The sequence below is a fragment of the Haplochromis burtoni genome, unplaced genomic scaffold (assembly GCF_018398535.1).
Source record: "Haplochromis burtoni strain Fernald_Lab_line unplaced genomic scaffold, NCSU_Asbu1 Contig_1227, whole genome shotgun sequence".
Lineage (NCBI taxonomy): Eukaryota > Metazoa > Chordata > Actinopteri > Cichliformes > Cichlidae > Haplochromis > Haplochromis burtoni.
In genome coordinates, this window is record NW_024583588.1 from 47,734 (window position 1) to 62,191 (window position 14,458).

Sequence of the window (14,458 nt, forward strand, 5' to 3'; positions counted from 1 at the left end):
CTGCCTCTAGATGAACTTGTTCTGCTCCTCTGTCTTTCCCATCATATTTTTTGTGTTCTGGTGGTGGATGTTCATGTGAAACATGGTTTAACATCTTTTATTTTACATTTTTAATAATAATGCCAGTGCATGTAAGCTAAAAGCTCAGGCTTCAGACTGCTCGAAACACTCAAATTTGCAGTTTATTTGGTCCTTGGAGTTTAATGTCATACAGAGCAGATGTGAACACAGAAGCCCCATAACCTACTGGCAACACAGTCTGCTCATATTGTGTCACAAAGGCCCAGAGACCTGTAGGAAACCATTGAACCACCAATCATTCCCAACCCGTTGTAAGTGCTTGGTGATTAGCTGCTATTGCCCCGTCATGCTGGCCTAGAGACCGGTCCTTAACCCCTCGCCAACCGCCCATTGCTATGCCAACGTGTAGATTCTGCAAACAGCTGATGAATGATTTCTGGAGAGTACTGGTAGCTATCAGTATAATATGTTTACATATTTTTAAAACCACCATCACATATATGTTATTGTTTTTATTTGTTATCAAACTGTATCAATGCAGTATGTTGTGAAAAAAAACGTGTTAAGATAACTGATCGAGTCTGTTTGGAAAAGCATCACAAAGTCTCAACATGATTATTTCTAATATTTATTCATTCAAAGAGAAAGAACCATCACTGCTTTTCCATTTGTTCGTGTCTGCCTTTCCTCCACAAAACATCCAGACATTTTTATTTTTAGTCTATCAGCATCGAGGCTTCTCGCCCTCTGTGCCGGTATTGTTGACAAAGAGGCTTTTGAGGAAGAGTAGCTGCAGGTACCCAGAGGTGACGATGAGGAGGCTGAGGGCCATCGACCACCAGGTGATGTACTTTGAGTTGGACTGCAGCAGGAAGTAGTCTACGCTCTTTCTCATCCGACTGAAGCCGTAGTGCCGGAACATGTGAAAGACGTAGGTCTCCACTTTGTGGGTCGTAGTCTGACACAGCAGAACAGACGCAGGTATAAAAATCTGTTTATTCACTTTTGATGTATCAAACTCCAACAATCCCGCCTCTGCTACCAGTTACTGTTTTTAATTCATTTTGTGAAACACTTTGAACTTAAGTGTGAAGTTTAAATACATTTGACTTGTTTTGGCTCACCAACTGCTGTCAGTACTGCCACAGACACCACAACACTATAACAACTATAACAGCAGGTAGCTATGTGTACCTCGATGACGCTCAGTGTGTTGTTCAGCTCTTTGCTGATCTCCTCCTTCTTCTTCTTCTCCTCCTCCTCGCTCTTTGAGGGATCTTGGTAGGTGTCATAGTAAACACCAAAGCTGAGGGAAATCTGCATCGAGCCGAAACGGTTGTGGAAGTTGCTGAAGCACATCTGATAGAAACCTGGAAGTAGACAAGTCAAGATGTTTTTCTTTTTTTTTCCATATAGCACAGTTAAAAGTAACACAGCAAACACAAAATGTTTTCCAGTTAAAGCAAACGTATTACGTATCACAGAATCCTGTGAAAATTGAGTTTATCCTTAATGTTTCCATAGGAATTAAAATCAGTTGTATTTGATTGGTGTATCCAACGGCAGATGTGAGAACCTTTGCAAATGCAGACGTTTTTGCAGTTTGCTGGTCTGCAGCATTCAGTTGTGTGTTAACACAATACTACAATCATCTCAGGAGTGGATGTTCCAGCAAATTCAACCTAAGACCATCCAAACGCTCAGAAAAACTGCAAAACCCCAAGAATTCTCATTCTCAGACTCTACAGGCCTCATGTTAAATGTTAAAGTTCATGAGAGTACAAATAGAAACAGACTGAACAAGTGTGACTTGTTTGGAAGGGTTACCAGGAGGAAGCCTCTTCTCTTTAACTGAACATTGCAGCAACGCTCAGGTTCCTTTGGACAGACAAAACCAAAGTGGACATGTTTGTCCATAAAGGAGAAAACGAAACACGTCAGACCAGCTGACAGCACTGTGGTGGAGGGATGATGATCTGGGCTCCGTGCAGTGACTCAGTAAACCATGAACTCCTCTGTATACAAATGTATTCTAGAGTCAGATGTGAGGCCATCAGCCACAGGACGATGATACAAAGAAGAGTGCCAAACCTCCAAAAGAAAAAGAATCAAAGTGGTGCAATGCTCCAGCCAGTCCAGACCTCAGCCTGACGGAGAAGCTGTGGTGGGACCTTCAGAGAACGGTGCTGAAACCGACTGAAGAGTTGAGTCTCAATGATGAGACTAATAACATCTACAGCAGCGGTCCCCAACCCCCGGGCCTCGGACCGGTACCGGGCTGCGAGAGTTGAGGCTCAGGTGTGAAATGTGTAGTTTTCAGGGTTTTTATCGGTTTTCAGCGTTATTTTGTTATCGTTTTTATCGTTTACTCGGTTTTCCTGGGTCTTTTCACGTGTGTTATGAATAAATTTTCTTTTTTTCGGTACCGGTACTAGTTTTATTTTGTTGTATTTATCCGCGACACCTTAAAGGCCGGTCCGTGAAAATATTGTCGGGCATAAACCGGTCCATGGCGCAAAAAAGGTTGGAGACCGCTGATCTACAGGGTGCACGCACGAGGCATTGACGATGACGTGACCATGAGCAGAGACAAATAAATAATGAGAGGATGAGAAACAGGTGAAAACATGGCTGGAAGTAACTAAAGAAACAGGAAGTACACTCCACATAACGAGCACAGGACAAAAGACTATCATAATAAAACAGGAAACAGACACAGGAAAACTAAACACTAACAAAATGTCCAAACTTAAAACACTGGCACCACCCAGGCACCATTACAGAAAAACATGATGAAAATTAGAAGAGTTTATTGAACATTTCTGTAAAACTCCTGCAGGGTGAGATGCAGTGGGACGACCTGTATCATGAGAGACAGAGATTAATAACAGGTATGATTCCTAACGCTAACAAGGTGTTTTTGTGTTTTAATAATTATTTGGCTGCTCACCTTTAAAACATGTATCTCTCTGACTTTATATCCTCTACGAGAGTTTGTGTTGTATCAACATTTAATGTTAAAGTGAATATCTAGACATAATTTCCTACAATCTGTTCATCGCATTCAGCTGAAGTGAAATAACAGCATGGAAGAGCTATCCATCAGACAGACAGCTACCTGATTCTGCAGCCTCAAAGTTGATCTGGCCCTTCGCATCATCAACAGTAGACAGCAACAGATCACTCGGAGTGTTGACGGTGACAGACAGGTGTCTGTCATGGCCGACTCCCATCACCCACTGGACCTACAAAACCAATACAGAGTTAAAAACCATACAGAGCGTCCACACACTGCAGGAACGAGCAGCAGCAGCTCTGTCAGTGTAAAATATCCTGTTTGATGTTACCACCGTGAGCTCTTTTCAACAGATGGTACCGATGCTGGTGTCCATGCTAATCTGACATTTGTGGGAAAACAGACTACATGTCAGGTGGCTTCACTTAGCTTGACACAGAGTTTTCTTCTTACCATGAAGTTCAAGTAAAATCTCTCTCCACGGTGAGCAAAGTGCCAGAAACACTCCAACCCAGCAGCAGGAAGCACTATAGCAAAGTCGTACTGGTCAGAACCCCAGAACAGCTCCTGGTCTGTGACGTCGGGGCGGGCGTTTGTCTGGGGAACCCCATGAGCTGAGCCCCAAAATAAAAAGCCCAGAAAGAAGCAGGGAATCCAGCACAGCATGTCTAAAACATGGAAGGGTGAGAGTAGAGTCTGTGCTGCAGTTAGATCAAAAATGATTAACCAGCCCTGAAATGTCTCCTCCTCTGCTGGGAAAACTGGACGGGCTGCACAGATGGAAGCACTGCTGATAGAGAGGAAAACCCTGCAGGAGGGAAACTCTCCAGGTGATCCAAACAAATGAACCTTGAAACTTCCACAGACAGATCCCGACATCCTGTGGAGGTTTGGACCACCGGTTCAGTAATATTTGACCATGTGGTGGATGTACATTTAGATTATTCTCATGGCCGTCATTCACATTTCAACATTTACATGAATCCATTGATCCACTGGTGAACAGGAAACAGCAGACATATGCCAACAGGAGAGTGGGTGTAGTGCTGAGAAGATGGTCTGATTGATGTTTTACATGATAAAACTTGTTTCCATTCTAGACAAAGATCATAAAGAGAATACAAACAGTATTGTTTAAATGATGGTTTCATTTATAAAGCGAAAAACTCTCCCCAAACCTGCCCTGTGTGCAAAAGTAACTGCCCCCTAAACCTGATCACTGGTTGTTCCACCCTCTGCAGCAGGAAGTGATCAGTGCTGAGCAGTTAAACATAATTAACTATCAATGAAATCATGTATGAATTATGATTCTGTGATTAACATACACTTCATATCACTTCTCATTTTCAAAATCATGTCGTTTAGCTTTGAAATGTCTGCATTTGTGAATAAAACATTTTCTTAGTAACAACATTTATTTAGATCCAACCATGCAAAATATGATTTTTGCCATTTTTCAAGTGGTCTTAAAGCTTTAATCAGGACTGTATCTGATATCACTTCAGTTTAATGTGAAAAAGCTGCATCAGTGTTTTGCTGGGATGCATCTGCTCCTCTGGCTTTCCTGTTAGCAGCGAGTGCATCGATGTCACAGAGGTTTTAGTGCAGCATAAACTCCAGCACATATTTTTGTCACTCTGGAGCACATTTCAGGAAAATAACAAGAAGTAAATGAAGGAAAGCGACAGAAGCAGACAGGATAAGACGAGCGTCGTATCTGAGACAATAACCAGGGCCGGACCGTTTCTGACAGCTGCATCATTTTTATTGTGCAACAACACGGCGGCAGAGGACGGTTTGATTTTGTCTTGGGAATAAATCACTACTGGAAATCACAGGACTCAGATCAACACACGTCTGCTCTCCAGAACCAGGACGACGTGCTGAGATCACGGTGGGCGACAAATGTTCATCAGCAGAACGATGAGACAGAAACACAGAAGAGCCGTTTGGAAAGGCAGGAGGTACAGTGCTAACAGGCTGCAAGAAATATAAATACAGACTCACGTCTGTCTCTATCAGTACTTATCATGCAAAAGATACGACACACATGTGTGCAAAGAAGTGTCCAGGTTCATCCTGACCATCAACCTTTCTGACTGAAGGGCATTTCTGCCAGCAGGACTTCAGATATAAGCAGTGACGTGAGCTATAAGACAATAACACTATCAGTCATGGTCTGGCAGTCCCAGAGCACAAAGCTCAGCAGGACATAAACAGTGTGGAGTCATCAACATCATCAACAGAAGGCAGAAGAGCTTTGAATGTCCTTCAAGAAGTCTGGAGAAGTGTTCCTGCAGGTCCTCACAGAGACGCCAGAGAGCTGCTCAGAGAGTTCAGAGAGAGCTGAAGGATGAAGGCCAGACCAAACATTCACGTTCAAGCTCGTTAGAACTGTAAAGACTAGATTTTTGCCTCATATTCTGTATTTTTAATGAATATTTGCACATTTCAGTGAATCGCTGCATCCGTTTCCAATTCTCCTGCAAAATGTAAAGAAACGAGTGAAACGAGGGCTCAAGACTTTTGCACAGTACCGACTATATTAAAGTAAAGCTGGATTCATTCTCATTTAAACACAGTGAAGGCGTTGCTGGTCCATTGGGTAATAAATCACAGAGCTTACAGTGATCACATGGTTTCAGACTCCATCACCTCCCAATCAACTTTAAACAGGTAAAGCATGTTTCACTTTGCATCACCTCAGTAAGACCATGTGAAAATGTAAACAAATCATCTTAGGTTTACTTAAAAATCCTTAAAAAACATTAATCCCATAAACATGAAGCTCTGACCTCCTACGTGGATCCTCAATCCTGACAGACAGTTCAATAAATCATTAAACACTAGAAATTAAATACTGTCAACTGAGTGTTGAAATAGAGTCTGGAACACACTTCCTAGTTGCCCTGCACAGTGCCTCAGGGCTCGATTGCTGATGTTGTCAGGGCCAAGATGATGAAAAGCTGTGGGAATTCTCTGAGGAGGTAGTAGGGACACAGGGAAATAGCCCTCATGGTGACTGTAGGGCACCAGCTGTCGTTTACATACAGACACACGCCACCGCCATGTTGCTTCCCGGTGCATTCATGGTCTCTGTGGATGAAGGCGTGGTGAAAAGTGTGTAGCTTTAATCCCCTCCTGGTCAGGGCCATGCAGAGATGTTTAAAGGGGCGGGTGCTCAAAGTTAAAAAGGGGCACATTGAACCAGGCTGAATAACAACAACACACATTCATCAAGAATCTAATATGGGATCGCATCATACTATATCACTGTTGTGAGGTGGCGACAAGGCAAAGCAAACGTAGCCTATGTTTTACCTGATGGGTACAATGTTGCTGTTGAGGGGTTTCTGCTGCTCCTGCTGCTGATGGTGCTGGAGGGCAGGGTTGTGTTATCCACACTTAACAACTCTTGCACTTAATCTATAATAAAATGATGACAAAAAATATAATGAAATTTATTTGAAATAAAAATTTAATACAATCAGTTTCTTAATGTATGTTCTTTAAAACACAGTGTGTGTTTATTAAATATCATAATAAACTAGAAAAATTTGCATTTCCTGCAAAAATGCTGTGTGGATGCTTTAAAGCTGAAGCTGTCTGCTGAAAACAGCTGAAGAAGCTGAAGTCATTATTTGAAAAGTAGTTGAACTTTTAAAAAAAATTACAGAAGCATAACAACTTAGAAAAAAGGTAATAACTTAGCAGAAACTCTCTTCTCACTGCTTGAGGTCTGGGAAGCGCTTCCGCTCCCTTAAGGCCAAAACAGAGAGAATGAGGAGGAGCTTCTTCCCCCAGGCTATTCGGGCCCTGAACCAGGTGTAGGACTGGACTCTCCCACACACATCACATCACCACACGCACCACCACACATTTCCTATAATTTATAATCCTTATAATCTTTTCTGCTATTTGCACATTTTTTACTGTAAATTTCTAAGTTAATTTGTAAATTTTGTAGTAACCTGTAAATTGTAAATACTGTAAAACATTTTTTCTGTCATTTAATGGTCGGGCATTGTACAGCTACAAGCATTTCACCCCGTCCTACACCTGGTTCAGGGCCCGAATAGCCTGGGGGAAGAAGCTCCTCCTCATTCTCTCTGTTTTGGCCTTAAGGGAGCGGAAGCGCTTCCCAGACCTCAGCAGTGAGAAGAGAGTTTCTGCTAAGTTATTACCTTTTTTCTAAGTTGTTATGCTTCTGTAATTTTTTTTAAAAGTTCAACTACTTTTCAAATAATGACTTCAGCTTCTTCAGCTGTTTTCAGCAGACAGCTTCAGCTTTAAAGCATCCACACAGCATTTTTGCAGGAAATGCAAATTTTTCTAGTTATAATTATGATATTTAATAAACACACACTGTATTTTAAAGAACATACATTAAGAAACCAATTGTATTAAATTTTTATTTCAAATATATTTCATTACATTTTCTGTCATCATTTTATTATAGAATAAGTGCAAGAGTTGTTAAGTGTGGATACGCAGCCCTGCCCTCCTGCACTATCAGCAGTGGGAGCAGCAGAAACCCCTCAACAGCAACATTTTACCCCATCAGGTAAAACATAGGCTATGTTTGTTTTGCCTTATCGTCACCTCACAACAGTGAGTATGATGCAATCCCATATTAGATTCTTGATGAATGTGTGTTGCTGTTATTCAGCCTGGTTCAATGTGCCCCTTTTTAACTTGAGCACCCGCCCCTTTAAACATCTCTGCATGGCCCTGACCAGGAGGGGATTAAAGCTACACACTTTTCACCACGCCTTCATCCACAGAGACCATGAATGCACCGGGAAGCAACATGGCGGTGGCGTGTGTCTGTATGTAAACGACAGCTGGTGCCCTACAGTCACCATGAGGGCTATTTCCCTGTGTCCCTACTACCTCCTCAGAGAATTCCCACAGCTTTTCATCATCTTGGCCCTGACAACATCAGCAATCGAGCCCTGAGGCACTGTGCAGGGCAACTAGGAAGTGTGTTCCAGACTCTATTTCAACACTCAGTTGACAGTATTTAATTTCTAGTGTTTAATGATTTATTGAACTGTCTGTCAGGATTGAGGATCCACGTAGGAGGTCAGAGCTTCATGTTTATGGGATTAATGTTTTTTAAGGATTTTTAAGTAAACCTAAGATGATTTGTTTACATTTTCACATGGTCTTACTGAGGTGATGCAAAGTGAAACATGCTTTACCTGTTTAAAGTTGATTGGGAGGTGATGGAGTCTGAAACCATGTGATCACTGTAAGCTCTGTGATTTATTACCCAATGGACCAGCAACGCCTTCACTGTGTTTAAATGAGAATGAATCCAGCTTTACTTTAATATAGTCGGTACTGTGCAAAAGTCTTGAGCCCTCGTTTCACTCGTTTCTTTACATTTTGCAGGAGAATTGGAAACGGATGCAGCGATTCACTGAAATGTGCAAATATTCATTAAAAATACAGAATATGAGGCAAAAATCTAGTCTTTACAGTTCTAACGAGCTTGAACGTGAATGTTTGGTCTGGCCTTCATCCTTCAGCTCTCTCTGAACTCTCTGAGCAGCTCTCTGGCGTCTCTGTGAGGACCTGCAGGAACACTTCTCCAGACTTCTTGAAGGACATTCAAAGCTCTTCTGCCTTCTGTTGATGATGTTGATGACTCCACACTGTTTATGTCCTGCTGAGCTTTGTGCTCTGGGACTGCCAGACCATGACTGATAGTGTTATTGTCTTATAGCTCACGTCACTGCTTATATCTGAAGTCCTGCTGGCAGAAATGCCCTTCAGTCAGAAAGGTTGATGGTCAGGATGAACCTGGACACTTCTTTGCACACATGTGTGTCGTATCTTTTGCATGATAAGTACTGATAGAGACAGACGTGAGTCTGTATTTATATTTCTTGCAGCCTGTTAGCACTGTACCTCCTGCCTTTCCAAACGGCTCTTCTGTGTTTCTGTCTCATCGTTCTGCTGATGAACATTTGTCGCCCACCGTGATCTCAGCACGTCGTCCTGGTTCTGGAGAGCAGACGTGTGTTGATCTGAGTCCTGTGATTTCCAGTAGTGATTTATTCCCAAGACAAAATCAAACCGTCCTCTGCCGCCGTGTTGTTGCACAATAAAAATGATGCAGCTGTCAGAAACGGTCCGGCCCTGGTTATTGTCTCAGATACGACGCTCGTCTTATCCTGTCTGCTTCTGTCGCTTTCCTTCATTTACTTCTTGTTATTTTCCTGAAATGTGCTCCAGAGTGACAAAAATATGTGCTGGAGTTTATGCTGCACTAAAACCTCTGTGACATCGATGCACTCGCTGCTAACAGGAAAGCCAGAGGAGCAGATGCATCCCAGCAAAACACTGATGCAGCTTTTTCACATTAAACTGAAGTGATATCAGATACAGTCCTGATTAAAGCTTTAAGACCACTTGAAAAATGGCAAAAATCATATTTTGCATGGTTGGATCTAAATAAATGTTGTTACTAAGAAAATGTTTTATTCACAAATGCAGACATTTCAAAGCTAAACGACATGATTTTGAAAATGAGAAGTGATATGAAGTGTATGTTAATCACAGAATCATAATTCATACATGATTTCATTGATAGTTAATTATGTTTAACTGCTCAGCACTGATCACTTCCTGCTGCAGAGGGTGGAACAACCAGTGATCAGGTTTAGGGGGCAGTTACTTTTGCACACAGGGCAGGTTTGGGGAGAGTTTTTCGCTTTATAAATGAAACCATCATTTAAACAATACTGTTTGTATTCTCTTTATGATCTTTGTCTAGAATGGAAACAAGTTTTATCATGTAAAACATCAATCAGACCATCTTCTCAGCACTACACCCACTCTCCTGTTGGCATATGTCTGCTGTTTCCTGTTCACCAGTGGATCAATGGATTCATGTAAATGTTGAAATGTGAATGACGGCCATGAGAATAATCTAAATGTACATCCACCACATGGTCAAATATTACTGAACCGGTGGTCCAAACCTCCACAGGATGTCGGGATCTGTCTGTGGAAGTTTCAAGGTTCATTTGTTTGGATCACCTGGAGAGTTTCCCTCCTGCAGGGTTTTCCTCTCTATCAGCAGTGCTTCCATCTGTGCAGCCCGTCCAGTTTTCCCAGCAGAGGAGGAGACATTTCAGGGCTGGTTAATCATTTTTGATCTAACTGCAGCACAGACTCTACTCTCACCCTTCCATGTTTTAGACATGCTGTGCTGGATTCCCTGCTTCTTTCTGGGCTTTTTATTTTGGGGCTCAGCTCATGGGGTTCCCCAGACAAACGCCCGCCCCGACGTCACAGACCAGGAGCTGTTCTGGGGTTCTGACCAGTACGACTTTGCTATAGTGCTTCCTGCTGCTGGGTTGGAGTGTTTCTGGCACTTTGCTCACCGTGGAGAGAGATTTTACTTGAACTTCATGGTAAGAAGAAAACTCTGTGTCAAGCTAAGTGAAGCCACCTGACATGTAGTCTGTTTTCCCACAAATGTCAGATTAGCATGGACACCAGCATCGGTACCATCTGTTGAAAAGAGCTCACAGTGGTAACATCAAACAGGATATTTTACACTGACAGAGCTGCTGCTGCTCATTCCTGCAGTGTGTGGACGCTCTGTATGGTTTTTAACTCTGTATTGGTTTTGTAGGTCCAGTGGGTGATGGGAGTCGGCCATGACAGACACCTGTCAGTCACCGTCAACACTCCGAGTGATCTGTTGCTGTCTACTGTTGATGATGCGAAGGGCCAGATCAACTTTGAGGCTGCAGAATCAGGTAGCTGTCTGTCTGATGGATAGCTCTTCCATGCTGTTATTTCACTTCAGCTGAATGCGATGAACAGATTGTAGGAAATTATGTCTAGATATTCACTTTAACATTAAATGTTGATACAACACAAACTCTCGTAGAGGATATAAAGTCAGAGAGATACATGTTTTAAAGGTGAGCAGCAAAATAATTATTAAAACACAAAAACACCTTGTTAGCGTTAGCTGGTAGATTAGCATTTGAGATTTCATCTTTTATTCTCATGATACAGGTCGTCCCACTGCATCTCACCCTGCAGGAGTTTTACAGAAATGTTCAATAAACTCTTCTAATTTTCATCATGTTTTTCTGTAATGGTGCCTGGGTGGTGCCAGTGTTTTAAGTTTGGACATTTTGTTAGTGTTTAGTTTTCCTGTGTCTGTTTCCTGTTTTATTATGATAGTCTTTTGTCCTGTGCTCGTTATGTGGAGTGTACTTCCTGTTTCTTTAGTTACTTCCAGCCATGTTTTCACCTGTTTCTCATCCTCTCATTATTTATTTGTCTCTGCTCATGGTCACGTCATCGTCAATGCCTCGTGCGTGCACCCTGTAGATCAGCGGTCTCCAACCTTTTTTGCGCCATGGACCGGTTTATGCCCGACAATATTTTCACGGACCGGCCTTTAAGGTGTCGCGGATAAATACAACAAAATAAAACTAGTACCGGTACCAAAAAAAAGAAAATTTATTCATAACACACGTGAAAAGACCCAGGAAAACCGAGTAAACGATAAAAACGATAACAAAATGATGCTGAAAACCGATAAAAACCCTGAAAACTACACATTTCACACCTGAGCCTCAACTCTCGCAGCCCGGTACCGGTCCGAGGCCCGGGGGTTGGGGACCGCTGCTGTAGATGTTATTAGTCTCATCATTGAGACTCAACTCTTCAGTCGGTTTCAGCACCGTTCTCTGAAGGTCCCACCACAGCTTCTCCGTCAGGCTGAGGTCTGGACTGGCTGGAGCATTGCACCACTTTGATTCTTTTTCTTTTGGAGGTTTGGCACTCTTCTTTGTATCATCGTCCTGTGGCTGATGGCCTCACATCTGACTCTAGAATACATTTGTATACAGAGGAGTTCATGGTTTACTGAGTCACTGCACGGAGCCCAGATCATCATCCCTCCACCACAGTGCTGTCAGCTGGTCTGACGTGTTTCGTTTTCTCCTTTATGGACAAACATGTCCACTTTGGTTTTGTCTGTCCAAAGGAACCTGAGCGTTGCTGCAATGTTCAGTTAAAGAGAAGAGGCTTCCTCCTGGTAACCCTTCCAAACAAGTCACACTTGTTCAGTCTGTTTCTATTTGTACTCTCATGAACTTTAACATTTAACATGAGGCCTGTAGAGTCTGAGAATGAGAATTCTTGGGGTTTTGCAGTTTTTCTGAGCATTTGGATGGTCTTAGGTTGAATTTGCTGGAACATCCACTCCTGAGATGATTGTAGTATTGTGTTAACACACAACTGAATGCTGCAGACCAGCAAACTGCAAAAACGTCTGCATTTGCAAAGGTTCTCACATCTGCCGTTGCATACACCAATCAAATACAACTGATTTTAATTCCTATGGAAACATTAAGGATAAACTCAATTTTCACAGGATTCTGTGATACGTAATACGTTTGCTTTAACTGGAAAACATTTTGTGTTTGCTGTGTTACTTTTAACTGTGCTATATGGAAAAAAAAAGAAAAACATCTTGACTTGTCTACTTCCAGGTTTCTATCAGATGTGCTTCAGCAACTTCCACAACCGTTTCGGCTCGATGCAGATTTCCCTCAGCTTTGGTGTTTACTATGACACCTACCAAGATCCCTCAAAGAGCGAGGAGGAGGAGAAGAAGAAGAAGGAGGAGATCAGCAAAGAGCTGAACAACACACTGAGCGTCATCGAGGTACACATAGCTACCTGCTGTTATAGTTGTTATAGTGTTGTGGTGTCTGTGGCAGTACTGACAGCAGTTGGTGAGCCAAAACAAGTCAAATGTATTTAAACTTCACACTTAAGTTCAAAGTGTTTCACAAAATGAATTAAAAACAGTAACTGGTAGCAGAGGCGGGATTGTTGGAGTTTGATACATCAAAAGTGAATAAACAGATTTTTATACCTGCGTCTGTTCTGCTGTGTCAGACTACGACCCACAAAGTGGAGACCTACGTCTTTCACATGTTCCGGCACTACGGCTTCAGTCGGATGAGAAAGAGCGTAGACTACTTCCTGCTGCAGTCCAACTCAAAGTACATCACCTGGTGGTCGATGGCCCTCAGCCTCCTCATCGTCACCTCTGGGTACCTGCAGCTACTCTTCCTCAAAAGCCTCTTTGTCAACAATACCGGCACAGAGGGCGAGAAGCCTCGATGCTGATAGACTAAAAATAAAAATGTCTGGATGTTTTGTGGAGGAAAGGCAGACACGAACAAATGGAAAAGCAGTGATGGTTCTTTCTCTTTGAATGAATAAATATTAGAAATAATCATGTTGAGACTTTGTGATGCTTTTCCAAACAGACTCGATCAGTTATCTTAACACGTTTTTTTTCACAACATACTGCATTGATACAGTTTGATAACAAATAAAAACAATAACATATATGTGATGGTGGTTTTAAAAATATGTAAACATATTATACTGATAGCTACCAGTACTCTCCAGAAATCATTCATCAGCTGTTTGCAGAATCTACACGTTGGCATAGCAATGGGCGGTTGGCGAGGGGTTAAGGACCGGTCTCTAGGCCAGCATGACGGGGCAATAGCAGCTAATCACCAAGCACTTACAACGGGTTGGGAATGATTGGTGGTTCAATGGTTTCCTACAGGTCTCTGGGCCTTTGTGACACAATATGAGCAGACTGTGTTGCCAGTAGGTTATGGGGCTTCTGTGTTCACATCTGCTCTGTATGACATTAAACTCCAAGGACCAAATAAACTGCAAATTTGAGTGTTTCGAGCAGTCTGAAGCCTGAGCTTTTAGCTTACATGCACTGGCATTATTATTAAAAATGTAAAATAAAAGATGTTAAACCATGTTTCACATGAACATCCACCACCAGAACACAAAAAATATGATGGGAAAGACAGAGGAGCAGAACAAGTTCATCTAGAGGCAGATGTTGCTTAAGGAAGTAGACTAGAAGCCAAGTATAATAAAACTGACCGCATGTTTTAAAAATGCAGGGGTGGTTAGTCTTTAAATGTTAACAAAACAAAATTTCAAGGTTGAGGTTTGAAAAACTGTAAAGTCCAGAAATCAGTGGTTAATGTCACTTTGTTGATAAAGTGTGCTGGTAGAACCTGGAATTGTGGTTTCCTGTTAAAATGTTACCAGATCCAGCATTTATGGGTGACTTCAGACTTTATACATAATAATGACCCAGACTGAACACTGCAGTTATAATTGATCTGAATTTCAGGAGTGGGACCACACCTCCATACACGTCACTTCCTCTCCTATGTCTATATATGTCGCCTGCCCTATAACCTATAACAGGCACTATAACCTGTTCATTATTGTTTCCATGCCCCACCCATCTCGCCTTTTCAAGCCTTTCACTTCTCATTAGTATCTGCACAGCCTGGGACCTGCCTCCAGTCCCCTCTGAGGCCT

At 42.2% G+C, this 14,458-nt stretch overlaps 2 protein-coding genes across 2 annotated transcripts; one reads left to right on the forward strand and one right to left on the reverse strand.

Annotated features, from left to right (window-relative positions):
- Positions 1–636: 636 nt before the first annotated feature.
- On the reverse strand, positions 637–5,788 carry LOC102303346 (transmembrane emp24 domain-containing protein 6). Its single transcript, XM_005952149.2, has 4 exons — positions 3,491–5,788; positions 3,140–3,266; positions 1,216–1,391; positions 637–979 (listed from the first exon to the last, which is right to left on the reverse strand). Exons 1-4 carry the CDS (start codon positions 3,914–3,916, stop codon positions 746–748), a joined length of 963 nt encoding a protein of 320 aa, XP_005952211.1. The 5' UTR covers positions 3,917–5,788; the 3' UTR covers positions 637–745.
- A 2,317-nt stretch (positions 5,789–8,105) lies between these two features.
- Positions 8,106–13,325, forward strand: LOC121813173 (transmembrane emp24 domain-containing protein 6-like). Its single transcript, XM_042216733.1, has 4 exons — positions 8,106–10,464; positions 10,689–10,815; positions 12,571–12,746; positions 12,983–13,325. The coding sequence occupies exons 1-4, from the start codon at positions 10,039–10,041 to the stop codon at positions 13,214–13,216; spliced, it is 963 nt and encodes a 320-aa protein (XP_042072667.1). The 5' UTR covers positions 8,106–10,038; the 3' UTR covers positions 13,217–13,325.
- Positions 13,326–14,458: the final 1,133 nt, after the last annotated feature.

Coding starts and splice junctions, on each gene's coding strand:
- LOC102303346 (XM_005952149.2), bottom strand. CDS start 3,916: ATGTCGGGATCTGTCTGTGGAAGTTTCAAGGTTCATTTGTTTGGATCA. Junction 1,392..3,139: donor CTTTGAGGCTGCAGAATCAG/GTAGCTGTCTGT, acceptor GTCTACTTCCAG/GTTTCTATCAGATGTGCTTC. Junction 980..1,215: donor ACACACTGAGCGTCATCGAG/GTACACATAGCT, acceptor CTGCTGTGTCAG/ACTACGACCCACAAAGTGGA.
- LOC121813173 (XM_042216733.1), top strand. CDS start 10,039: ATGTCGGGATCTGTCTGTGGAAGTTTCAAGGTTCATTTGTTTGGATCA. Junction 10,816..12,570: donor CTTTGAGGCTGCAGAATCAG/GTAGCTGTCTGT, acceptor GTCTACTTCCAG/GTTTCTATCAGATGTGCTTC. Junction 12,747..12,982: donor ACACACTGAGCGTCATCGAG/GTACACATAGCT, acceptor CTGCTGTGTCAG/ACTACGACCCACAAAGTGGA.